The 27,799-nt window shown below is 33.1% G+C and overlaps 3 protein-coding genes across 6 annotated transcripts in view; 2 read left to right on the top strand and 1 right to left on the bottom strand.

The window, feature by feature from the left end:
- Positions 1-225: 225 nt before the first annotated feature.
- On the bottom strand, positions 226-13,398 carry LOC108749907 (protein big brother-like). 3 transcript variants are annotated; one of them, XM_018488932.1, is made up of 4 exons: positions 13,317-13,398; positions 12,956-13,222; positions 10,783-10,974; positions 226-1,006 (listed from the first exon to the last, which is right to left on the bottom strand). In XM_018488932.1, the coding sequence occupies exons 2-4, from the start codon at positions 13,130-13,132 to the stop codon at positions 593-595; spliced, it is 783 nt and encodes a 260-aa protein (XP_018344434.1). In that variant the 5' UTR covers positions 13,133-13,222; positions 13,317-13,398; the 3' UTR covers positions 226-592. The 3 variants fall into 3 exon arrangements, with proteins under 3 accessions (XP_018344434.1, XP_018344433.1, XP_018344432.1); XM_018488931.1 differs by having other exon boundaries at positions 227-1,006; positions 12,956-13,245; XM_018488930.1 differs by having other exon boundaries at positions 227-1,006; positions 12,956-13,398.
- Positions 13,399-18,700: 5,302 nt separating this feature from the next.
- On the top strand, positions 18,701-20,082 carry LOC108749936. The gene is made up of 2 exons (XM_018488976.1): positions 18,701-18,772; positions 19,818-20,082. Exons 1-2 carry the CDS (start codon positions 18,701-18,703, stop codon positions 20,043-20,045), a joined length of 300 nt encoding a protein of 99 aa, XP_018344478.1. The 3' UTR covers positions 20,046-20,082.
- Positions 20,083-20,577: 495 nt separating this feature from the next.
- The window catches only part of LOC108749848 (adenosylhomocysteinase), a 10,417-nt gene continuing 3,195 nt past the window's right edge, over positions 20,578-27,799 (top strand). Inside the window, exons 1-3 of one of the 2 annotated variants that reach the window (XM_018488828.1) lie at positions 20,578-20,653; positions 21,075-21,517; positions 22,447-22,618. In XM_018488828.1, coding sequence (XP_018344330.1) covers positions 21,080-21,517; positions 22,447-22,618 — 610 coding nt within the window. In that variant the 5' untranslated portion in view covers positions 20,578-20,653; positions 21,075-21,079. Of the gene's footprint in view, positions 20,654-21,074; positions 21,518-22,446; positions 22,619-26,190; positions 26,219-27,799 lie in introns of those variants that run through there. The other variant, XM_018488827.1, reaches the window with a different exon arrangement.

Below are 27,799 nucleotides of genomic sequence, written 5' to 3'. Positions count from 1 at the left end.
TCTGAATGTATAAACCAATCGTATCAATAAAATATATTAAATGTATAGTACACGTCAAGCATGCATGAAACATATTTCCGGACTCTTCTAGAGCTACGTTCAAAAATTCCACCCGAATGCTCCTGTGTATAATTTTATCTTTGCATTCGAATGTTTTGTTAAACAAAGATAAACTGATACACACTGAAACACTCGGATAGTGTTTCTGAACATAATGTAAAGAGAGAAGAACGAGCACAATCTTGGTAATGTTGCCAGTCCATTTGTACCAAGTTTATGGTTGCTGCACGCATGTTTGTGTAAGTATGTTTGTATAGATTAATAGCGAGAACCGTAACGAAAAGATTACTTTCCTTCAACAATTCTATCACTTAAATTTGACTAGTAATCTTTTCGTTACGGACCAGGCGCGACACGCTCGTTCACGTCGCAGAACAGGTGAGGAAGTTGGGCATCAATATCGTTTTTAAAAAAAAAAATCGCAATTTCGCGTTAAAGGAGTCACTTCAAGAGATCGAGATCAAAAGAGACTTATCGTCAAGAGGCTTTTCGTTTACCATCATCGCGAGCAATCAGAGGGTCTGCGCGGGTCTCAGAAGGCTCGCAGTCGCACCTCCATCTCGGGATCCTGGCGGTGAGGCAAGTGAGGCTCGATGCCGGTCGCGGTGGCACCGGTGGCACCTGCACCACCCACGTGCCGGCTATGATGGCCGTGATGATGATGATGGTGGCTGGTCGCATGGTGTGTGTCGTGGTGATAGTGATGATTAAGATGCGGCGGCTGTGCGGCTGACGCTGGTCCACTCCGATAGGTACGTTGCTTCTCCTCGAAATCGCGCAGTCGTTGATTGTAACGCTCGAGCTGGTCACGTAGCAACGCATCCTCCTCGGCGGCGTGTTCCTCATCGTATTCGAGACAGCCGACACCGTCCAGTCGCTCCAGGTCGATCCAACCCCGCCACCTCACGCACACGCCGTTCATGATCAAATGTGAGCGCAGATGTACCTGGAACATCGCCATCCGTACGGAACGTATAGTTGTTATGAATTCGTTGTTGACGCCACGTGGGTCCTGATGGATGATTAAGATGTGGATGGACTCGGGATCGATGGAGAACTTGAGGTATTGATGTTGGAGAAGCTTTTGAGGCGGAATGTGTCTTGAGATAAAATTGTTTTACGTTGAACAATCTTTTCTTGAGTGCAGGATTAATTGCGTGGGAATAAGAGTGAAATCCAGATTTTTCAATATTGAAATAATTCATTACAATAAAGATTAATAATTTTTTTGGTGTCCAATGCTTATTACAGATAGAAAGAAATTGATGATATATTTGATAATATATATCTTGCGCAATGATAGGACTTTACGTCCAATAATATGTTTTCTCTTCTCTCAAAATGTGTTATTGGTTGCCGTCTAATTAACGTCCATTACAACGGATGTTCGGATCGAAAAGATTCAAAAATTTAAAAGGTTAATAGTTCGATTTATTATAATTTATTATAATTCTTTTATATTTATCAAAATTATTATTTAATTTAAAGCGGTTTTATAATTTAAAAAATTTCCAATAATTTTATCAAAATAAGGCCAGCGACGAAATAATAAGTTATTTCGACCATGTCACGTATATTATATCAATTAAAATAATTAATAGCTATTTTAGTGCAATATCATACATTGAAAAAGAAATTATTAAATTTTAATAAATATTTGTTAATTTAAATAGTACTAAGGAAGTATTTATTTACAGTAAATAAATATTTATTCAATAAAAAACATAATAAATCAAATTAATAATTCTTGTATTAAATAAATATATGTTTAGTAAATATTTAGTTAGTACTATCCAAATAAATATTTATTAAAATTTAGTAAACTTCTTTTAATGTATCTAACAGCTAGTTAAATATAACTTAAATGACGAGAATAATACACTGATGTATGATACATGGCTAACATAATTAATAAAAAAGTGATGAGCAATAAAAGAAACTTTGGAAAAAAATCGAATATGACATACCGGAAAGACATTTCGGAGTTAATTTAGTACTGTTCAATATAAATTAATTAACATTGAAGATTTAAAGTCCAAATGTCTTTATCGTGACGGAATGATATTGCCAATATTCAAATTGCTCTTCGAAGTCTACAGGAGAAAATGACGAGACGCGTTGAAAGCCGTCATCGGATCGGCCGCTCGTTTCGCTCAACCTCTCGATCTTTCTTTTTGCAAAATTCACTTTGGCGTGGGTTGTAGGAAGGCTCCATTACGTGTTCTACGATCCGCAAGTTTCAATCACGCCCCCCCCTCCCCCCCCCCCCCCGCCGTTCTTTCGTCTTCTCTTCTCGAATCTCTTCTCCATCGTGTTCGACAACGGTTGTGTTTCTTATTTCCGGAGAACGATTACGCAGATTGGAAGGTACGAGGAGGCCTCGCGGTTCGTCTCGAGATGAAGGGAAAAATGAGATTGAGAGAAGCGAGGCTATGTTCCTCGTAAGAAGTCAATTACGAGCAAATGTAACTCTCGATGGCATTTGCACGAGCCGCCGTAAAAACTCACCGAGTATTATTATCTCGCATATTTCGATTCGTTGCAATCTTTATGAAAGATTAGTAAATTGTCAGTCAAATGTCATGCGATGCATTTTAAGATACCTACAAAAAAAAGACTTCTTAAATCAAATCAACCATAGTATGCTCGTGTATAAGCAAAAATATTAATTGTAATTTTGTTTCAAAAATAGTCTTTGATTTGACTGAATTTATGTTGATGCAAATATTACTTTGTACTCAATTCAAGACTTGCTCAATAAAAAAATCTTACATCAATACAAATTCACAATCAAATCAAGACTAAAATCTTCGAAACAAGCCTACAATATTTTTAATTTTATATGAGCGTATTATGGTCGATTTAAGAATAATCTTTTTTTATGTAATAATGTCGGAGAAATTCCACTTAACACATCGATGTATTAAAAACCTTTTTTTAAAATTTGACTCTATTAGATTTATGTTTGATATAACAAAAAGTCGAAACGTCTGTATTTAATCTTAATCATTACATGTTCTTTTATACTTTTCCATTCAGTATTGGCTTTTATAAGCTTTTTATGGTGATGATTTATTTTATTTGGAACCTTTGTTTTTATATATTATTTATCTTAAGTATGTTTTCTATGGCTAGAGTATACTTTTGAAATTTAGAATAAATAAATATATATTTAATATTTGACTAAAGTGAGAAAGAAAGTTGCAATTCTAATACAGAGAGAGTTTAATGCAGGAAAAAAGATTCATTTTAGAACAAATTATAATTACAAAGTAATTACGCAAATTACGGAAATATTAAATTATTTATTAAAAATGAAAAGGAAAAAAGCAAGAAATATTGTAAAAATATAAAATTGTAGAGATGTTAAAATTACACAATCTCAAGCGTCTAGGTCTGTTTACCTGTATTATTTTCCTGACTTTATTTATATCTACTAATTAATCCGGGAATATTGCTAGGCGGCGTTTTCCGAGTAAAGTCTAATGGGAGGCTCTCGAAAAGCTGACGATTACCGGGTTCTGCGTCGACGATACAACACGGTGTTATTTTATTTTCTGGCAAACGACCCGACTTCCGGTCCCGCAGCAGAGCCCAGATATTATTACGAGGTCAAGAACGCTCGGGAAAAACCAGTTGAGACCGTGTTTGTAATCCCGACATAACGGACGGCGACACGCAATCAACGAATTAAATGAGTCAAAGATCTAAACGATACACGTGTATATAATATCTAATTTCCGATTTAACAATTAAGAGTTTTAACATGTAATTCAATATTTATAACATTGATGATATAATGTTTTAGAGATATAGATATAGAAATTTATCACACAGATATATAAATATATAGATAACATGTCATATTATATCATATTTCTATTATTATTATACGATATAATTATTTTAATTATAATGTAATTATTTATAATGCTGTACTTTTTCAAATATATATATTTTCAAAATTAATATTATTAAGGAAGGAGTACAAAAATAATTTAAAGGTTAATTCTTATAGTGAAAACAATTCTTTATACCATCAACTTATTTAATAAAATAAAAGGATAAACGTTTAATAAAAGAATAAACTTTATCATCAGGTCATCAATATTGTTCTCGCAATTTAAAATTCATAAATAATTAAATCTAAAAAACAGTGGCGGGATTTGGTATTTGCGGCAATGAGCTTTCGAGTTCCTAACGCCTAATAATAATAATAATAAAATCTAAATATCAAATAATAAAACAAAGTTATGCCATTTACTTTTAAAATGTACAGAATAAATTTTCGAATAAAAAAAATTTCATATTTTGCTATACTACGTTTGTTTTTTTTTTTCCAAGTCGCTAAAATGTGTGTTGGATTTCTATAAATATATATACAGACTCTATTTATAACACAATTAATTTGGCGCACGCGAACGAGCGAACGAATGCGCCGGTGGTGGTAAATCGACGTTACATCTCGTTACATTCTTTCGCTTACAGCACTTACAGCTGTTCGCCAACAATGCACCACGGGACGTATTTTTATGCAGTAATAATCAAACCGCGGGGAGCAACCACGCGGGGTGGCCAGGTCTTAAATGTTTTCCAATAATCGAATCGCTCGCGGCCTTTGCTCTCAAAGGACTACGAATCCTGGATTTCAGTCTTTTGAAAAATTCCCATTTTCCTGCGTATAGATCAGCAAAACAGTTGTTGTATTATATTTTTAAAAGTACAAAATATAATTATAGTTTACAATTTAAGGTGACCAACCGTGCAAAACTAGGAGGAACAGTTACAAATTTTAACTTTTCGTTCTACTTAACGTATCCCAAATTTTGTTCCAAATTAAGGATATAAATTATCCTTTAAGTGTAAAAATAATAAATGTGAAATATAATTTTTAACTAATGCGTGACGAATTTTATTTTTTATTTAAAGATCCAGATATATTATTCATAAAATACATTCAGAAGTTAAAATTGTAGAAAAGTACATTTAAAAGAAATAAAATGTAATCCCGTAACTTGATGTAACTTTTGTAACACCTATAATTTCATATAATATTATACATTGAGTATTATTTATAAATATAACAATACGTATAATAACTGTTTACGTTTTTTTAACGATTATTTAAAAAATATTTACCCATTAAAATTTAATTACAACAATCAATAGTAAATTGTTTTTAATGTCTCTTTTTCTCGTTTTAAGGAGTTGATCACCTTAGTTTACATTGACATCGACTTTCCTGCATGCCTTTATGTCTAAATTGAATCTCAAGGCATTCTTATCTCTCGCTGCAAATGCGAGACGATAAGAGTAGTTCCTGTTCACAACAGAAAGGTTCTTTTCCGCGCAATCTTATGCATATTAATGCGCTTCTAGATAAGGCAAGGCGATATCATTATGCGTTAAATCTTACGCGATGTACATATTAACATAAGTATGAAACATAAGCAGGAAAATACGTCGAGTCTTCCGACGCAAGAATATTTATAACACACGTGATGTCCTTTACCGTTTCCTCGTAAGAGCATCGCGAGTTCTATACTCGTGTTATATTTTTAGATAAGGCTGTAACTTTATATCCTTTTTATTTTATATAATAGCGAAATTTATTTATGACAAACGCAATTTATAATAAATCAAATAAGAAAACACCAAATACAATCGAGACTAGGTATTGGTGCTCAATATTTTTTACTATCAAATCGATGAGCAATTTAATTTATAAGATTATTATTTCAATTTGTAATTGCAAGTTGAACAATAATCGGCGCACAGTTTATATAATTAAAAGATGATTTAAAAATTTACATAGAAATATTATTAAACACCAATATCTATAGCCTTGTCATTTTGGCACTTTCTTATTTATTTCACTTATTCATATATCTTATTTAACCTAATATTGTTACTTATAAGAAAATTCGAAAGAAATTGTTGCCACATAAAATTCTCACACGAATATTGTTCTAAATAGACTAAATCAACATATAATCGTTTTCTTAAAAATCGTGCGCTTACAATTTCAAATTGGAATGACGTGTTTTCGTAATCAAGGTAAAACAAGAAATCATGACATTAAAATGATATCAAAATAGTTATAAAACGATCATTAAAAGTCACTTTTTAATTAGTCACGATTCATTTTAATATCATTCTAACATTATCATGTTGTTCTGCTTGGGTAATCGCAATGATATCTTCGCCTTGCATCTTTAGCGTCGCGAAACGAATCGTCGAGATGTGTATATTCCGAGCGGCAACGAGACGCGCAAAAAGTCGTCACGACGAGTATTGGCGAGGAGAGGAGTGGACGACATACAACATCGTCATTAGTCATCACCGTCGCCTTCCTCGTTCTCACGAGGAAAGAACAGTCGGCAACATTTGTTTTTCTCTTTCTGCGCACGGGCGTGACGATCATTATCGTCGTATAATGGATCGTCGTAATAGGCGATTTAAACTGTAACGCGCCGGCACACCGTGTGTAACCCTTTCTCATTTGCATTAGCGAGCGGAAAAAAAAAGGCAAGAGTGCAGGAAAAGAAGAAAGAGACGAGCGAGCGGCCGCGAGAAAAGGGGTGAAAAATCGACAAGGGCGGGCGAGCGAAGAACATATACCTAAATATCCGTCAGATAAACGACCGGCTATTTCACCGGCCCTTTTGTTTCTCGATGGGCGTCACCAGCAGCGCCTTTTTGCGCCTGGTCCACTATATTGGGGCCCGTTAACGTTTGTCAATGGTAAAAAAGAAAAAAAAAACGTTTGGTTAGAGGCATATGGTCAGCATGGCGCATCCTTTATCATTCGGTCCAGTTCTATACGCTTCATTTTACGGATGTGCACAGGATTTTACGTCATTTTATGTCTCCGCGGGATCATTTCCGACTATAAATTCTGTGGTCCCTCAAGACAATGTTTGAATAACGACCCGCTGCGAACTAAAGTGTAAATCACATTACCTTAACCTGTGTGTGAGGGCTCATAAAAGTTTCCCAAAAATCATTCTCGGGATTCTGTAAAGTTCATTTTTCTTCGTACACTCCTCGTAACTCAATAAAATTTACTTTGCACTTTTAAGTTTACCCTTTCTAGATTTTTTTTTGCATTTTTCGATCGACTCCTTTTTGCATTCATTTAGTTTTTAGACTGATTTTAATTATCCTTTCGTTTGAGAGTTTCTCAAATCTTTCTATTTCGAAAAGGAATTTTAGACTCATATTAAGACAATATTAAAGCGATAAAAGATAATATCGCAATGCAGTTATTTTTTTTTAATTTAACGTTAAAATTTATGGGCTTCGTATATAGCTTTATTACGCGGATCAGCTCTTTCTTCTCTCACTCTTTTTCTGTTCGCTGAGCAAAGGGTTAAAAGCATCGTCATTATCAGGCACCGCACGCGCTTTCTCTATCGCGCGTTTATCTCGATCGCGAATAAAATCTCTCCCTTAATTATTACGTCGGCCGACAGGGCACGTCGATGGGCACAATGCACGAGGGCACGTGTGGTCGCGCGCCGCTCTTTATTCCCTCGCTCATTGTCGATTAAAACAAAAAGAAGGCCGCGGGTTGTCCCGTAAACAACATGCCGCGCTCCGTGTGCAGGATCTAATGAATCGCTTCCGTTCCATTTCGTCTCCTTTGCAAAAGGAGACCCGACACGAAAGAGGCCGTAGGATCAGGAAAAATTTTGGAGTCATAAATAATAAGTAATAAGTGAACAATGAACGAGAAGTGATTACATTTTTTAACGACATAATTAACATGAAATATTTTCAATATTATAATAGCTCTTAATTTTCAAGTCTTAATTATTTTTTAATTGTTAATTGAATTCGTATTATATGTCACATATACTCTTTAAATCTCGTGGAGAGAAATCTCACTTGAAAAGACAGAAAATTGAGCCAATCTTGAAAAAAGAATGAAAATATCATCACTCTTGTTATTAAGAATATATATATATATAGCACATTTTCACTCTTTTCAGGGTGAGATTTACTCTTTTGAAATGAAATTCGAAAAAAAATGGCTAGATTTTGGTTAATAGTCAGTTTTTACGAGAAACATTTTACTCGGGTTACTCCAAAGGACTGAAATCTCAATTCTTTTTTTCGAGTGTAATATCAGGGTAGATGGAATCTCATTCCAATCATTCCAAAAGAGTAAATCTCACTTTAAAAAGAGTGAAAATTTGCTACTTTTGAACAAAAGTGACCATATTTACTTTTTTCAAGACAGGCTAAATTCTCAGTCTCTTCGAGGGAGATTTTACTCCACGAGATTTAGAAGGTATACTTTTTAAAACTTTTAAAATAAATCTCGCTCTGGAAAGTGAAATCTCACTTTTAAATATTAAAAACTGATCCCTTCTTTTTCAAGACTAACTCAGTTTTTACTCTTGTAAATTTTACTTCAAAAAATTTAGAAAGTAACTTTAAAAGTTGTAAAAATAAAAAAAATTGCGGAACTTTTTAAATTTTAGGAAAATCGAATTCTCTTTCTAAAATGTTATCTACGTGGATAAACTATGGAAAAAATATTGGCCAAAAACTGCGGACTTCGAAAATCTGAGAAAGAACAAAGAAACTATGAAAGTTCTAGCAGGTTACTAGGACTATCTCTCTGTTCGACCTTTGCGAGAGCCGGGGAGATTTATGAGCCATTATGTACTATGTGACTGGCGGAACGGCGTCGAAGCATCTGGCGGCGTTTAACGGATTTTTATAGCGCTAATTGCCGCTATTGCCCACTAATAGCAACGTGGCTTTTACTTTCCTGTCGTTTATGAGTTATAACAAAGTTACGCGAAAGAACGATCCCCGATCTTGAAGGATATTCAAGTTGGCAGTGCGAGATTTATTGTATTTTTTCGATCTGCGATGATGAATATAATTAAGCTTCAAAAATATGAGTAGATACGATAACTTAATTCTTTTATTTTTCATTTAACTGTAAATTTAATAAAAATTAAAGTCACTAACAGAATTTTATTTGGTATTTAATGTTTGAATACTTGTACTTGATACTTTAAATATTTGTACTCCTAAAAGTTTTGAAAGAAACTCACATACGATTAAAATTTGGTTAAGAAAAAATCGACTTTAAATAAATCAAGAAATCCATTTCCTGATTTGAATAATTTCTTGATGAATTTTTCATATACAATATTACATTGGAATGGTTTGCATGAAGAATACAAATTTATAATTATAATATATAAAATAAAATAACAAATTGATTTTTTTTTATAAATATAATGTAAAGATTTGCAAAAATTACGAACAATTAATTATTAGTTATTTAATAGTAATCCAGACATTCGCGAATATTTCCAGACATTCGCGAAAGGAACAGCGCGCGCAGTTTGCAAAATGGCGTCGCGACGACGCTGCTATCGATCGCGATGGCGACGCCGAGAGGCGTCGGCCACAGCGTCGGCGTATGAGATTGCTAGTTGACGAATTTAAAGAGAAAGCCCATCGAGCTTTTGCAGTCTTAGGACAAAATATCGTATTTTTTCTTTTTACTTTAATTGCATCGATTACTTGAAAGCTGCGTTTCTTAACTGAAATTGCGGAATTTTTCTAAATTTTAGGAAAATCGCGAATACTCTTTCTAAAATATTATTTATATGACCAAACTATTGAAAAAAAATTTTATATTCATAAAAATTATAAATTTCGAAAAAATTCAGAAAGGAACAATAAAAGAAACTGTAGAAGTTCTTCCATGCGATCGTACTAATAGCGCTACATGCCCGTCGTTATGTCAGTCGTGTTATGTTTGAATCGCCCTTTGATTTCTAAGCCCTTTAATTTTCAGCCCATTTCATGGACAACAAATTCGTTCGTTCGACACGAAGATAAATTGGGCCAGGTTGAAAATGGACCCCCGTGGTGGTGCCCCAGGAATTCGTGGAGACCGGATGCGCGGGTGACACGTCGGCGCCATTGTTCGAGAAGTGGCCGGATACTGATGGATACTAAATTACAGATTCGAAAGGTTGCGGAGCGTCTACGTCTGTAACGGTCCCTAATTTGGCCGCTAGTACGAACCAATTACGACCGCACGATAATATTCGGCAACCGCCGTTTCAAGATTCGAGCTGTCAGGGTCGAAGGCTCCCGCTGAAAGGCAACAGAGATAGTCCGTTCTCTCGCCAAAGTTTGGTAATATTTATAAATTTCAAAGGACATTCTGAGGTCGTAGAAAAATATGTCATTTTTAAATTCTCGAACCTTTAAGTTCGAAGCCGACGCTTTTTAAGATATTCCTTTTCCTACAGAGAAGGAATTTTTCTTGCGATGTGAATTCTATTTCTTTCGATAATTAATTCATTTTTATATAAACTTTTATGACAAAGCATTTAAGGATGGATGACAAAGACAAATGATTGAAAATTGATAGTGGTGATTGGGATGAGGCCCACGATAACTGAGATAGTGATGTTTCGATCTCCAAAAGATCGATCTTCTCAAACAACATAATTAAAAAAAATGTTTTAAACCAATTTATTTTGCAAAACATCGATTTTTCTAACTAATAGGAGTTATTTTAGACCGATATTTTTTTTTGTAAGGAATCGTTTCTTTTTTAACTAAGAGGACTATTTCGAAGCAATCTTTTTGCAAAAAAAATCGATTTTTATAACGAATCGATCTGGAGATCGCATCTCTAAACATCGAGATGGTCTTAAAAGATTGATGGCCACTTACCTTGCCGTGTTCTTTGTCAAAATCACAGTCGTTGGGATCGACAGGGTAGTTTCCAGATGCGCTGCCGAAAACAAGCTGGAGGTTGGTGCCTGTTGCTGCAAATGCGATTTCTGTATGGCCTTCCCGACAGCCATTTTGGAAACGTACTTGACGTTCTTCGATCGGCCGATCTCTATAACCAGTGTATCTCACCTATAAAAAAAGCAGAAATATCGCTATATACATAGCAATTAGCAATATACATAAATGCATATTAATGTATGGCATGTTTTCTCAAGAATAATAAATGTAAAACAATCATTAAAATGCATATGTGAATTAATTTGAATTTTAAGCTGCGTACATAATTCTAGATTATATTTATATATTATACACCTATTTTTTTGCAAATTTATTATTACATTCAGTGTATAGATTTAGATTTATTATTAGATTTAATATGTAGATAACTATATTAATGATATTTTTAATGACTATATCAATAATCATTAAAATCAATATTATTTCTTCGCATGTGATTTTGAAAAAATACACAAGCACTGATCAAACAAAATATACACATCTATAGTTCTTCAATGATATAATTTCTCAACGATAAAAATCGTCAATAATTTTAATAATTTCTCATCAATGTTTAAATAAAAATTCATTACTTTCAAATTACTAAAAATCTCCATGTCCCTTTATTATCGTTTCAGTATTGATGAATCAATTGATTTGACGATGTTCATCGAGAGAAATTTATCAGAATTTCGACCGAATTCCCACGTCAAAAGTTTCTGATTCACCGAGATTTGTTAAAATACGAAATGAACGTAGAATACTAATTCGCTACTCGTGGGTGATCCGCAGTTGGACAAATTCGAAGAAAGGACAACATTCCTACGGCATCGCGTATTCTGTGTCGGCAAGCGACGGAAAATCCTTTGCTGTTCCGAGATCTCTCACTACGTATTACGCCACGTAATTCGAAAAATATTCCTCGAGGTATTCGACCGAGATTGATCAGCGAATAGTAATCAACGTTAAGTTGATTTCAAAACAAAGTGATTAATTCTGAGAACTAATATAGCAATGATAACACAATGTAATTACGACAAGTGTTGTTTAAACCTCTCCGTTTAGATTATTATTTATTCAATGCCTCAATATTCTCCAAAATAGTCTTTGAAGACTAATGTCTATTACTATCAATATGATTGACTTTGTAATGTTTAACTTACTTTTTATTTTTTTCTAGTTATACATATTAATTAGGAAAAGCTGAAAAGTAAATTAAACCGAGATTAAATCTACATTGGTGGAAATGGGCTATTAACAGGATAATTCCACCAAAGTAGATTTACTTCAATCTTGGTCCAACTTACTCTTCATCTTTTTCTATTTCTTAGGCCGTTTCTACTAATATAGATTAAATGTATTTTTTATCATCTTCTAGTTCTAAGAATTAGAATAGAACAAAACATAAAATTAAAGCTAATCCGATATTAATGTTAATTGACATTAATAGAAATGTACATTGGACCCGATTCCAATGTAAGATTACTTTATTCTCGATTTACTCTTTATCTTCTTCTAATTCTAATTTCTCTAATTCTAAGAATTAGAAAAAGGTGAAGAGTAAATCGAGATTAAAATTAGTCAATTCAATTCATTCTTTATCTTTTTTTAATTCTAATTTCTCTCTCTCTCTCTCTCTCTCTCTCTCTCTCTCTCTCTCTCTCTCTCTCGCTCTTTAATTCTAATAATTGGAAGAAGAGAAAGAATAAATGCAAAAGGATAAAAAGTAAACTGAAATTAAAGTTAACTCACGTTGTAAAAATTAATCTTTAAAATTTACATTGATAGAAATAGGCATAAATTAGAGAACCGTTATATACATAAGGTTGTCGACTGTAATATTTGTACAGCTCGCATATTTACAAACAGAATTCAATTTAATGCATACGTTGAGTATTATAAAAATGAAAGTAACGTGCCAAGTAAGTTCTTTCGACGTTTTCTCTATAAAAACTCATGACATGCACTTTTTCGCTTCCTTTGCGTTTTACTATCAAAGATATCGTGCGTGCGATGTTATTTTTTTATGTGTTTATCAAAACGAGTAAGTTTCTCGGTAACATTAATAATCTTAACGTGTCCTATTTTACGCGTCTTTCCTCTGTGGACTCACCTCGCTTTCGCGACTCAACCTTCTGAACAGCTCGTCGCTCTCAAACTTGGCCTTCTGATCGGGCACAACGCGCGGCATCTTGAAGACGAGCCGGGGTGGCCGCGGCTGTTCGTACAGGCCCATTCCGTCGAACGGCAACACACCCACCCCTGCATGCTCGCTCATTGCGTGCATCATCTTCGACGCCGCGGATTTGCACCGGCGACCTCCTGGACGACACTATCTCCTCGTCCTCCTCGCGGATGTCACCTCGCGATGTCGACTGGACTGTACGACACTACCGTTAGCTACTGTATATATACGATCGTATTAAAGAAAAAAAATGAAAAGCTCCGAAAGTAGTTAAGTGACCACCAATCACCTTGTATCCTTTTTGTTGCGCGATTCACCACGCTCAGTCCACAAGATAACCGCGAGGAGACACTCTCGCCGGCCAGGATACGAACAATGTGGCGCTTCAGTGAAGACTGGAGCATCGAACCGAAAAGCGCACGGAGTTCCCCCACCGGGTCTCACTCGCTCCTGGGAGCTTGGAACCGCCTCTGAAGTCTGGACCGCCCTCCAGTTCTCCCTCTCTCAGTCACTGAATCACTGAGCTTCGTTTAGTCAGCCAGCACGGCTCCCGATTCAACCCTCTGGAGGCGATATCGTAACACTCGGAACAGCGAGCTTGCACGCCGATGCCGAGGGTGAGAGAAGAAGGGCGATTGTGCCGGAACAATCTGGTTTCATGATTTTATAAATGGACGAAAGAGCGTTGCGCGCCTGGACTCGGTCTTGCGAGTCGTTTATTTTCTAAGGGTCTTGAAATACGTCTTATTTTCTTTTAAACAGAAGATTGAACAGAAGATTGAAATTGGGAATAAACGAGCTTTAACGTGAGCTTTATCAGAAAATCTTTGTTGAAATTTGAATGGGTTAATTCAAACGCTTCCATTATCTCGTTCAACAATTATGATCTCGTGTGATGACGTTATAAACATAAATTATATATAAAAGTTTTATTTAAAAAAATAATAAATCGATAAATAATAACTGTCAGTGCTTCATGGACTAATTAAATGATTATTTAATATTCTTTTCAGAGTGATCCAAATTAAGGAAACTGGAGCGTCAGATTGTTCAAAATTTTTGACAACTTTTTATGACGAATTAAATAAATGTATTATATAAAAGTAAAGTTCTGAATTATATGTATAACATATAAATATATTTATATAAAATATAAAGACTAAAAAATGTACTTGTTATTGAAAATGCTTATATGTATAAATATTATATATATATATATATATATATATTATATACGTATATATTATATTTATATGAACTAAAAAATTTAGTTTTTTTTGTTAATAAAAGCTGCAAAATAGCTGCTACTTTATTATTTTTTATTTAATCTGTTTTATAAAGGTTTATTCCATAAAACGACAAATTTCCTAAAGATTTCATGTTAAAATTTGCCACGATCACCAACGGCCGAGATATCACTGCAAAAAAATTTGTTCGTTGACTATGAAAAAAAAACGGAGTATATATACATATCGTATATTTATCAATAAAAAATATGTTTTTTTACTCTATATATGTTATATAATAAATAAATCGCTCAAAGTTTTCGTGTATTTATTCAGTTCGTCATACAAAAATTTGACAAAAACAAGCAATCTATATATCTTAATCTTTATAACACAGCTATAAAAACTACACCCAATAATAATTTTTAAAGCATTTGAGGTTTAAAATGCAAGTAAATCTTATGACGACAGATAAAGAGAGAAAGATTCAAGAGTTTAAAGATTTTACAGTTAATATAATATTTTAAAACCTCATAAAACCAATTGTGTACAATCGTCTAAAATTTTCATTTTGAGTCCAAATAACCTTTTGCTGTAATCGGGGATTAATATTTTAAGAAGTATAAAAAAGTTCATCTAGAAAAAATTCATTAAAAAAAATTGATGATTTTTTTACTCAATCTCTCTTTTAAAACCCAGTACTATAAATAATCCTCGATAAATCTTTTGCAATCAGTTTTTAATCAACAAAAAATCATTTTCTACGATACAATCTATGTAATCCTTTGCTGTCGAAAGTTAATATTTCAAGAATCGTAAAAAGAAGTTCATTTAGAAAAAAATTCATTTATAAAAAAACTGATTTTTACTCATCTCTCTCTCTCTCTCTCTCTCTCTCTCTCTCTCTCTCTCTCTTAAAACCCAGTGCTATAAATAATCCTAAATAAATATTTTGCAATCAGTTTTAATCCAATAAAAAATCATTTTCTATGACACACAATCCATGTGAACAAATAACAGAACTTTTTCCTATTTCATTTAACAAATAGGACAAAGGTCTGTTATTTGTTCGTATTTACACAGATTGTGATGATCATATAAAAGATGACATTTCAACAAGGACTATTGGAACTTGAAAGTTTCTGCAAAGGCAAATCGAAACGGAAGTGTGAAAAAATATAATGACGTGCTTGTTATTTTCTTAAAACCATAAAAATGTTTTTTACGCTCTTGACAATACGAAGATACTCGCCGTTGGGTTTACAAAGCAATATATTGCAGCGGGATCAGCAAGAGTGTCCGGATTGGCTGGCAGAGTAATGTTACAATGTACCTCGCAGGGATACGAGAAATACGTGTTGGATGAAGTGGAGGGGTGATGCCCATTTCAGTCGCTGGATGCCTGCTTAGATAATATAACACCGCGTATATCCCCTCGAGGGAGAAGAGATCTTCATCGTCTCTCTCTCGAGTGGCGGGGCTCATCCATTTGAGAGGATCATTGTCGAGGATCCGCGCGCGATTAAGATCGACGACCCTCCGGCGTGCGCGATCCATGGCGTTACCGGTCATGGATATCCATTTATCCTTTTTTCCTCCCTTTTTGTCCCCCCTCCTTCCCTCCCCCTCTTTTACGCTCTTGAGCACCGACGATATTACAGCTTCGATTCTCCGGTTAATCCAACTGTTCCATTTCCAGATAGCACAGAGAGTTGGAAAAAATTCTTTTTCGATTCCCCGACTTACGAAATAAATTCCTATTTCGTCTTATTTCTGTTATAAGTAATTCCTAAAAGTCTCAAAAAATTTCACTGTTACATCACCAAAAAAAAAGCACTTTGAGCTCTTTTTCAGGTTCAAGAGATATTCTTTCTCTAATCTTTTTTTTATTTCTTATACTGTCCTACTGCACAATCCAATGAAAGCTTTGCTTTTTTTCATATAATGATACAAAGTAGAGCTCTCATTGGGCATTGCTCGTCGCATCCAGTGTGTAATATGTAATAATCACATTTTGATTTTTATGCAAATTAAATATTACTTTTATTGAAGATAATATATACACAAATATGTATATAAATGTTTTTGTAGATATTTTTTAATTCCTTTTGAGTTTATTTCAAACAGATTACGTTATTCATAATAAACTTAAAAAGTGAATACCCTTGGAGTTTAAATAGATCAGGTATGCTATCTGGATTCTCTTGTACATTTAACACGTTCAAAGGAATGGATATCTAGATATTTTAATACAGTCTTGAATAAAGTAGGTCCGTATATCATTTCAATATGAAATATTATATTCACTCGCAAAAAATATGAGCCACTATTGATACAGTGACCATATTTTTTATGGGTGAGTTTATTTTCATAAAAATTGGTAAGGTAAACAACGGAATTAATCCGTCGTTACGCTTTTATTACTATTTTTTGTAGCGCAGTGCATTTTACAAAGTTTTTTTCATTTTAGAAATTGTCAAGCAATAAAAAGAGGTAACATCGAGCGGACCGCAAGACTGGAGATAACCACAAAAAATTAGTATTCCTTCATTCTGTATTCTTTCATTGTGTTGGTTACTCGGACTCATTTTTTCTGATTCCTGGGTACGTTTCCGAGAAGCTATAATTTTACTGCCATACGTGAGAATAGGACAAAAATGTTTCTATTATATGCAATACAAAATGAAAGAAAACTTTTGGTCAAGTCCCAAAAAGGTTAAAAAGAGAGAAAATTTCTTTTAAATTTTTCGTCTCGTAATTTTTCAATTCTTTTGTTTCTTTTATTCTTTTTAATTTAAAAGAATATATCCACAAAAGCAAAGATTATTTGTCCCTTTTTTTTCTTTTTTTTAAGTATCATAAAAGGTACGAATTATTCTTTAAAGCTCTTATTACATATGCATTTTGCAGAAGTGTCTAAGAAAATAAGGATTTTTAAAATAAGAATTTTTCAAATGTGTGTTATTAATAATATTTAAACATGTAATTATTTGCGTAAAGGCGGAAGTTGTAAAATTGTTATAAAATAAATATTTAATGCCGAGCTCGCAAGTCGTCGCTCATGTTTCCTTTCGAACGATGTTCGCATGAATATCTAAGTATGACGGAAGAGAAATTTCACGCTTGTCTCCGGATCGAGATGAGCGAATCTCCGCCCCTTGCCGCGCACTATTGGTCCAGCAGCCTCTGCCAATCGCAGCATCCTTCGGTATCCGCGAAGGGAGGAAGTGCACGCACGATGCACACGGGCGCACACGCGCGCACGTGCGTGCGTATGACATATTGTTAGCCGCGTATATAGATACGCTCGGGCAAGAAGGGCAAGGAAACATGGCTCAGATTCCTACGTCCGTCGTTTCGAGAGATTAGCTCTTCTATTTTCTACTTTCAGAGATGTATACATATGTACGTGTGCGTCTAACTAACATCCAAATCTTGTCGTAACTGTATAATTTGCAATTCTACTCGCGCAGGCTTTAGGGAATCTAAAATAAATGTAGATTTATTCTTCAGAAACTTCTTTAGATAAATTTCGAGGATCCGTAATTAAATTTGCGGTCGCATCTTGTATGTATACATATATTGTCGATTGCGAAATTTTGATTAAGTACGTATTTAAATTTTATAAGTAATATACAGATAGAAATATTTTAACTAATGATAATATATTTGCAAACCTTGATCACTATATTGATCTATTAATCTATCTACATTAATATATTAATATATCTATATTTAAATTATATTAAAAATACTAACTTCATAATTATACAAAAATTTTAAAATTCCTTCCATTTTATGTGTAAATATTACTGTTAGACGTATACACATAAAAAGAACAATTATGTTGAAATATCTAAAAATTTAACTAGATACAGATCTGAAAATAATTTTATTGGATCATCAAAATAATTACAGAGGCATCTGAAACATAATGAAGTGCTGCAAAAGATTTCGATATTTTAACAATCAATTTGAGTGTCCTACATAATTATTTTAATAGTCTAACAAAATTATTTTTAGATATATCTAGCTAAATTTTTAGATACTTCAACAAAACTGTCTTTTCCGTGCAGATATTATATAATTGCGTTTAAATTTCTGTCCTCTGTTTAAACCTCACTTTAAAACTTTATGTGTAATTATAAATTCAAAAATCTTTTTCAATTTTCTGGACATTATTTGCGTTCAAATTTCTATCTATATAAAAATCTCATTTAAAAAAATAAAATTTTGTAATTATAAATTCAAAATTCATTTTTAATTTTTTGGACATCATTAACTAAAAGGCAACGATAAATATATAAACATACTCGCGATAAAAGCTGTACGCTTCTCGCGCGTTGAGGGACGATGAAGATCAATATCGCGGACGTTTCCGCGTTGCCAGAGAAACTTGAATACTCACGCTATATACTGCAAACATCCGCGTTATGAAGCATGCAGGATGTCGAATCGAGGAAGGATACAAAGCGAGCTTTCCTGGCAACGAAGGGCGTACGAGCGTCACCGTTCTAGGGTGAGCACTCATGAATTATAAACGTCACTCTTGATTCAATTCTGTTTAATATTTTATCGGACAATGTTTCTTTCATCGGGATCTCTCTTGATGAAAGCTCTCGAGAATCTAACGAAAACCTCAGTGCTAAAGATATTTTCGTAGAGGCAATTTTCGAATAAAAAGCGATAAAATACAATCAAATAATACAATCGCGCGAGTTTATTACGTTATTTACAGAAGTTCTTTATAAAAATCGTTGTATGTCAAACGATATAATTATACGTATTACATTCGTGCAGTTTTTATGTTAAGTTTGAAATTTTTTAAGGAATTACGTTGTATATTAATCTTTAAAGAGCGGGGATTTATCTTTAAAATTTTACTGAAATCTTATTTTTAATAAGATTTATTATAGTTCATATATCAATTTATTATAGTTTATTATTTTGTAGTATTCCTTGCAAATTAGACTGTTTTAGGACTAATAAAGTGATTTTTCTGTAAAAAAAAATTTAAAACAAAGACATTCTACAGTACACAAGTCAAGAGAAAGTCAAAATGACTTTATTTTAACGCCATGAAAGTCAAAATGATGATTTTTTATTAGAAAATTTTAATATTTATTAACATTCACAATCAAAATAAAGTCGTTTTGATTTTTTATTGACTTTGTGTGCTCCTTAGGATAAAATATAAACTGTACCATCCGTGTATAAAATTGGTCGATAAAAATGAAAGAGACAGGGCGCAAAGACGGCCAAGTAGTTTCTATCTTTTTTTATTCCACAATATCTTAGAAAGAGAAGGAAATTGGCCATTTTTAGGAATTTGGCTCTCTTTTTTTTACCACAATTGATGTTCTTTGTTAGATATTGATGGCGCAGTCCATGCTCGTGTCTTTGATTTAAAAAAACAAGTTAAAAGACATATATATATCAGTGGAAATCTTCAAGATAGTTAAACTGATAGTTAAACCATTTTTTTCTCGTAATTCTACAATGTCGTTTTCTGACAATATCGCAGCATGAAACTTAAAATTTATGACTCGTCTTGTACTTCGCAGGTAAAAACAGCTAGACCGACGGTAGATGTGAACCCACCAAAGGGCAGACCTCACGTCTCGTTCAACGCGAAGAGATTGCAGCTGGAACGTGAACGGCAGGAGCGGATTCTCAAGGACAATTTCATCCTGCTGAAGAAACTCCGCGAAATCATGCACCGGAAGCGACGAGTCGCGGAAGACACTCAAAGGGTCCAATGGCAGGAATCTAGATGCGTCAGAGTTCGTTAAGGAGATCTCGACAGGATGCTTATTTGCCATTGTATTACTTGCGATTTACATTGCATATAAGCTATATTTTATGTGCAATATGAAGAGTAGCAATTCTAACGAACAATCAATCTCTAACTAATCTTTTTCTATCTTGATACAATCCTTTATCTCTGTGGATTTTTAATAAACGCTTTCAGTAATATTTCCTAAACTGCATTTTCGCTCTTTCCTACTCTCTAAATCAATAATTTGTGTACTAAACCATAAAGTTGAATTACTAACGCAGTTCTTATTACGACAATTTACACATTTTTTTATTCTTCTGGAGATAAATTATGTAATATTTTTTAAACATTTTGCAATATAAAATTTAATTAATTTCATTTGTATTGTGCATTGATACTATATTTCGTTTAATTGATTTAATTGATATTTTAATCGCCATTTACTTTGTTAAACTGAATTAAGCTATAAAAGTGATATTATTAAAAATCACGTTGACATCAATTTGTCTTTTGTTTTGACATTCTAATCGATATATGAATTATTTGATATATCGTCATTAATGCATCAAGGATAGAGGTTAGAGTTTTGCAAATAATATTGTATTCTTTTTCAATGGTAAAGTAAGCGTTTCTTGCATTAATATATATTATAGATTTACATATATATTTTTAGTTATTCGAAAATTTTATACTCGTTAGAATACATACGGATAAATCTTCTGCCAGTTTAATAATCTTCATAATATTGAATTCTTTATTAATTATATTTTGAATATATGCGTATATGTATCGAATATACCAATGAAGAAATGTTATTCTATGAAACTTTTGAGAGTAAAATCTCTTAAAGGTGGAAAATTGTTTCTTTTTAAAGACTGACTCAATTTTCACTCTTCAGAATAAGATTCCATTCCAAAGAATTTAAAGAGTTATAGATTTCTATTATAATGCTACAAATGCAAATAACTCCAATAAATCTAATATATCATTATTATATAAAGTCATTATTATGTGTGCATTCTTATTTCTCAATTTGATTAAGAACAAATGGAAGACGAAAGTTACGATGAGGAGGAAGCCGAAGAGAAACTTACTGAAGAAGAGGAAGTCGAAGAGAAGCTTGCTGAAGAAAAAGATTACGATGAAGAGGCCCAACCTGAATACGAATCAACGATTTCGTCGGATGAGGTCGAGCGTGATACACGCGTGTTGACATACGCTGAGGCCGGCGAGTGCCTTCACAATTTAGGAAAATGTATCACGCAGTACGAGTACGCCTATCTCAGCCTGGACGCCTCGAATCGAGGCCTTACGGATATCAACGTGATAGCATTCTTCAAACACGTTCGTTATGTGAACGTATCGAGGAACAGATTGACATCAGAAGCACTACGTGTACTTGAGGCGATACCATATCTGCAGACACTGCAAGCGGATCGAAATTGTGTGACTAGTGTGGAATTAAAGCCAATGCCCTATCTACAGGTGACCCCATCACCCTTTGATTCTCATTCAAATGGGATTTAAATTCATCGAGAAATCCTACACGTAACAAATACAAATTAGTAATGCCCATTTCTATCAATGTAATTTAATTGTAATCACAGTTCAACTCTTCATCTTTTTCTGATATTCTTATTATTAGAGAGAATTATACAGAAAAAAAGACTGTTTATTATTAGAATTATACAAAAAAAAAACTATTCTTAAATCAACCATAATATATTTATATGTATATAAACAAAATATTGTAATTTTGATTTGATTGAGTTTGTATTGATGCAAGATTTCTGATTGAGCAAGTCTTGAATTGAGTGCAATGTAATACTTGCATCAACACAAATTCAATCAAATGTAGACTAAAATCTTTGAAACAAAATTACAATATTTTTGTTTATATACAAGCATATTATGGTTGATTTAAGAATAGTTTTTTTTTTCTGTGATAGGAGAAAGGATAAAAGATAAGTTAAATAGAGATTAAATAATACTTATTAATTAAAATTAACTTTGGAGATATTATTGTCTGAATTTTATTATATTGCAAGTCTGAGAAAGTAATCGACGCATAGTCACATATCTCAGATTTATTTAAAATACATATAGATTTATTATTTCAACATCTAGCTGACTTTGATCGTAATAGACGTTTCTCTTAAGCGACGATATATGTTTTTTTGCTGGATTACTTGCGTTTTAGTAAATTACTATATAGAAATTCTGCATTCTGTGTGATACAATTGTAATAATTTATTAAAACGCAAGCAATCCAGCAGAAAAAAAAACATCGTATGCTGCAGGTTTTACTTAGTTGTTATGGAAAGAGATTAAATATTTTCAGAAATTAATTATTATCATTAAAGTTAATTTACATTAATTTTATAATTGGACATAAGACGGTTTAAAAAATGTAGGAGCTCACTTTAAACTGGAATAAGCTAACAGATACATCTGGTATCCATCATAAATCGCTCGAGCGCTTGGAGTTGAACCATAACAATATTCGTACAGTGAATGTGGATCCTCAAATCCTTGTAAACTTGAGGATTTTGGAGCTACGCGACAATGCCCTCGTCAGTACTGCAGGTGAGACGCGCCATTACAAAAACGAGACCATATTACACAGACCTGCATAGTTTTGTTGATTGTGATTTAATGTTTTCTTGTGTAATTTTTTGCGCTGAATCCGAATCCGGCTGCAGAATTGCTCTATCACGTCAAGATTTCGAGATATCTTACGACGTCGTTTCGACGATCTTTTCGAGAAACTGTTTCTGACTGGGAACTTAGTTTCTAAGGCAAAGTGGATGACGTCCTGGCCAGTGAAAACAATTAGACGAATGATCCCCCGGCCAGCTGTTTTTACAATGATTTATGAAATCTGGCTATTGTTGGAGTTTGAAATGTGATGAGAAGAACGTATCATACAAACGACGTTCTAATTCACGTAGTTTTGATGAAAAAAGAAAAAGAGTTCATAAATCATTGTAAAAGTAATTTAACTGGCCGGGAAATCATTCATGTTGCCTTCACTGGCCGGGGAGTCACTCACTGATCGTAAAAAACACACTACAAAACAACACATTATACATAACACATTACAAAAAACACTACACAAAAAGGACGATTTTGCTGAAGTATCTAAAAATTTTGCTAAATATATAAACCTGAAAATAATTTTGTTAAATTTTCAAAATAATTATGTGGGACGCTCAAACTGCAATGGTTGCTAGAATTAAAATTTTTTTACAGCATTGCTTATCATACTTATGTTCTTAATTATTTTGATAGTCCAACAAAATTATTTGCAGATCTGTATCTAGCTAAATTAGATACTTCAGTAAAATTGTTCTTTCTGTTTGGGACAAAAATGCCAAATATCTTAAACGGTTAAAAAAGGAGGATCCTAGAAGCTAAGAACTCCGACTTCCCTCCCAGTGAAAAATGACTCATTAAATTGATGTCAAATCGACATCGATACAATGATTTCAAAGTCAATACAATGTTAATTCAATGTCTAATTGATGGTCATTTCTCGTTGGACTCTGAATAATGTTCAAATTCCTTACTTCTTGAAGGAATCTGCTGTCCCAGTCTAACGCAGCTCTATCTGGCCGAGAATCAAATCGAGAAGATCGAAAATTTCGGAGTCCTTGTGAACCTGACGACGTTAATCTTGCGAGATAACAAACTCGCAAATCTAGATGGTTTCACTGAGCAATGTCGTAGTTTGAACTATGTGAATCTGCGCAGCAATGAGCTTGCGAAGATTTCAGAGCTAAAAAAGCTAGATTGTTTACCAAATCTGGAAATACTTGTCGTCCTGGGGAATCCTCTTTTGAGGGAAGAGGAAGAAGACAAGGAATATAGACAAATTATTCTGACAATGCTTCCAAAATTGGAGAGGATCGATAAGGATCTTGTGCTAGATCAAGAAAGGGACCAGGCGAAGGAGTTGCTTAAAAAAATACAAAAGAACGAATTTAAATTGGAAGATTTCGATTTGAGAGATTAAAGATTATACGCGTTGAAACAGAGAGATCAGTATTTGATCGTACACCTTCATTAAAACATAATTTCATGTCTTGATTCTAAAAAAAGTCTTTTCTTTAATTAATTATCGTCACTGTTATATGTTCGAAATTTCTTATTAATAGTTATTTATTTAAAAAAATCTCAATTAATTGTCCCTCCTACTTTCATATTATTAATTTAAATTATAATTGTAAATTGTATTAAGTATTGTCTTCACAAGTTTTAGTATAGATAGTTAATATAAATAAAATAACTAATTTTTTATTAATTTAACGAAAATTTTATCGAAAATAAGTCATATTAATATTATTAATTTAACTCAAAGTGTTTTCATCAGTAAAACTCGATTTAACGAACATTTTAACGAATTTTAAAAACATTGAAACTTTTTTGGAATAAAACTACTGATAATCTACACTATCTACAGTTTGAAAAATATTCAATATTTCTGATACATACACTTTACAATCCATAATTCTACCAACTCGCGCCATCTTGTGACGACAATATATAATATCGACACATTTTCGAAGTTCAGCCTGACTTATCGATCCTATTTAAATTACATTGAGTCAATAAATGGACCGATAAATCAGATTGCTACTATAATTCAGTGAATAAATGCACTATATCGTTTATGACTTATGTAATTCATATATTATTTTTTACATAATGATGATAATTATTATTATACAACAATAATTATTATATAATATAATACCAAAATTAATTACATTAAATTATTTATTTAATTAATTAATAATAAATATTAAAACGACTGCAAAGAAAGCAGCTTTGAAATTTTTGTTCTTTATTTTTTAATCTATGATTGATTTATTGGTTTATAGATTTAAATCCAGTAGAGTTTTAGAATAAGACTTGCAATTATATTAAAGAATTTTACAATTGTAGATCTGCTTTTTCTGCACATAGCCAATCGTTCAGGATTAATTGTGATTTCATGATTACGCGCATTCGCGATTTTCTAGACTGCCTATTTATCATAATTTATTCCAATAAGTTATCCCATAAAACAAATGATCAATGATGCCCCAAAATATCTCATATCATTACTTATCCATTCTATAATACGTAACGACTGAATAAAATCAGAATAATCAACTATTTTCAATTACCCATTTCTATTCAAACATGACTGCTCGATCCGAAAATCTCGTCCAAAGCACCGACGAGATACTATTAAAGACTGTCAACCCTGGGTAAATTTTCGACGGTATAAAAAGGGCCCGGAGATAATTGAAGAACGCTGACATTATCGACAATGATATAAATTTGCTATTATTAACATAAATATTTGGTTTATATATTATTAAATTTTCATGATTTTTTTATTACATAAATGTTCCGTAAATAAATATGTATACTTGTAAAGCTATAATATTCTATATATTGCAGAAAAATTACAATTTTTTCTCTGCAGTTATCATCTCTGTTGATAATCAAACTTTGATGATAGCACTGAAATCATAATTTTAAAGAAAAATCGAATGTTACTGAAGTCTAAATATGTCCACTAAACTAATAAATCATAAAATTAGTACAATATTATCAGTTTTTAACTCTTAATTACTTCAATATTCACAAAAACGCGAATTCCCATAAGAATGTCCCGTAAGAATGTCGGTCTTTAATGGTATCTCGTCCAAAGTGATCGCTGCGAACGTAATCGCGATGAAATCGCGAATACGAAACGAAGAATGGCGAAACATATCCAGCGCTAATACTAATATCGACATCGTTCGTCGAGCAACAATAATAAATGCATAACTGTACCTCTCGACGGCAATTTCCTCCTCATTTCCGGACCTGGCAAACTCGCGCATTTTCACAAATAACGCGCGCGACAAGAACTGACGGTGAACGGTGACGGTATTTGAGCGTGATGTCGCGCCAGCGATAATCGAATCTCGAAAAATCACGTGATCCGAAACAATCTCGCGTCTCGGCCACCTTCGGCCACTTCGGCGCAACGTTCTCGCGCCTCGCGGTGGTGGTACCGGCACATCGTTTCATAGGTTATCGGATCGAACATTCGCAGTTCGCAGTTTTGCACTCCCATTTGCCTTTCACACACCGATCCGAGCACAACCCACTGAAACATCATGTCCGGCAAGCCCCCGTATAAAATCGGTAAGTGCCAAATGTCACGAACAATTGAATCACGGCGTATTTTTGAAATAAAGCGAACGCGGAGTGCACGTGCTCGCATCCGTTATGGAGCAACGTGAAGTACTCGCCGCTTCGATCGCAATCTGTAATGACACGAGCGAGCGCGCGAAATTATTTTTAATATTGTGTTCGATATTAAATTATTAGTTACGCAACGTGTTGAGGATGATGATAATGTTATGAATTATATATGCCTGTTAAAAATATTAAAACTTTAAACTTTAGCTTTTAGCCTTCGGATAATCTTCAGTTTACTAATCGATGTTTCTCGTTAAAATATTAATGACAGTGACGTAATGGAGTATAAAATATTTTCAGAACGTTAATAGTACTAACAACTAAATGAGATTACACTCAACGTTGTTAATTTTTATAACGATGATGTAAAGTACAAAAATAACTATTTCATAATGTTGTGAGTAGTAATATATGTGCTCTGCATATTTTGCAATATATGATTAAACATTACAAATACGTATCTTGTAACAATGTATTTTTCTTTTTAATAATTCTTATCTTTACTTTTTGATAATTAAGTAACTGGAAAAAATATAAGCTTATATTTAACACAGGATATGTATTATTAGTATATTGTTATATATAATATTAAATTATTAATATATAAAATATTTGTTATTATATACATATAATATTACATATAAATATATATTGAAATCTTATAAAATGTATATATATGTACATCATTTTATAAGATGTCAATGTATGTATAATATTGTATGTATATAATTAATTTACAGTGTCCGCCAAAAGTTCCGGGTCACCTGAATAATTTTTGAATGATTCGAGATATAGGACTGAAATTTACAGGGATACAACGAGATCGTAAAATCTATCATTGAACCTCAAAAACATCCACCTTAAGGGCCTGAAAATTCTTAATGGTATGTGAAATCGAGTGAAGGCTCGTTGAAAGCCCTTTGAAAGGGCTTTTCGAAACGAGAATAACGTGAACTGACCGAAGTCTAAGATTTTTTTTCGCAGAGTTATGATCATTTGAACATTGTTATTTAGAAAAAAGAGTTACATCTCTTGTGTCTCTCGGCTCGGTATTACGTAAACAATTTTTTCATATCATATGTCGGCCAGTATGATATGAAAACAGTAATGTTCCCTCAAAGTTAATGTTTCCTCAGAGAGCGATACATTGCCTTATCTCCTTTATTTACTTTAGTAATTTTCATTCTAATACATTTCTATTGTCAGAAAATGCTTTTGACCGATTCGGAAAAGGTGAGCTCCATACACACACATATCTGAATAACAATGTTCAAATTATCATAACTCTGCGAAAAAAAATCATAGAGACCTCGGTCAGTCCGCGTTGTTCTCGTCTCGAAAAGCCTTTCAAACGAGCCTTCATTCGACGCTACATGCCATTGAAGATTTACAGGTCCCATTAAGATGTGTGTTTTTGAAGTTTAACGACAGATTTTACGATCTCGTTGTATTACTGTAAATTTCAATTCTATATCTCGAATCATTCAGAAATTATTCAGATGACCCGGGACTTTTGGCGAGCAC

Source organism: Trachymyrmex septentrionalis, unplaced genomic scaffold (genome assembly GCF_001594115.1).
Source record: "Trachymyrmex septentrionalis isolate Tsep2-gDNA-1 unplaced genomic scaffold, Tsep1.0 scaffold32, whole genome shotgun sequence".
Taxonomy (NCBI): domain Eukaryota; kingdom Metazoa; phylum Arthropoda; class Insecta; order Hymenoptera; family Formicidae; genus Trachymyrmex; species Trachymyrmex septentrionalis.
This window is presented reverse-complemented; position numbering and strand designations above follow the sequence as displayed.

Excerpts from the sequence above, each read along its gene's own strand:
- LOC108749907 (XM_018488932.1), bottom strand. The coding sequence starts at position 13,132 with ATGATGCACGCAATGAGCGAGCATGCAGGGGTGGGTGTGTTGCCGTTC. Across the intron at positions 10,975-12,955 it reads GGTTGAGTCGCGAAAGCGAG|GTGAGATACACTGGTTATAG; the intron begins GTGAGTCCACAG and ends CTTTTTTTATAG. Across the intron at positions 1,007-10,782 it reads TTGACAAAGAACACGGCAAG|GTACATCTGCGCTCACATTT; the intron begins GTAAGTGGCCAT and ends GCGATGTTCCAG.
- LOC108749936 (XM_018488976.1), top strand. The coding sequence starts at position 18,701 with ATGTCGAATCGAGGAAGGATACAAAGCGAGCTTTCCTGGCAACGAAGG. Across the intron at positions 18,773-19,817 it reads ACGAGCGTCACCGTTCTAGG|GTAAAAACAGCTAGACCGAC; the intron begins GTGAGCACTCAT and ends TGTACTTCGCAG.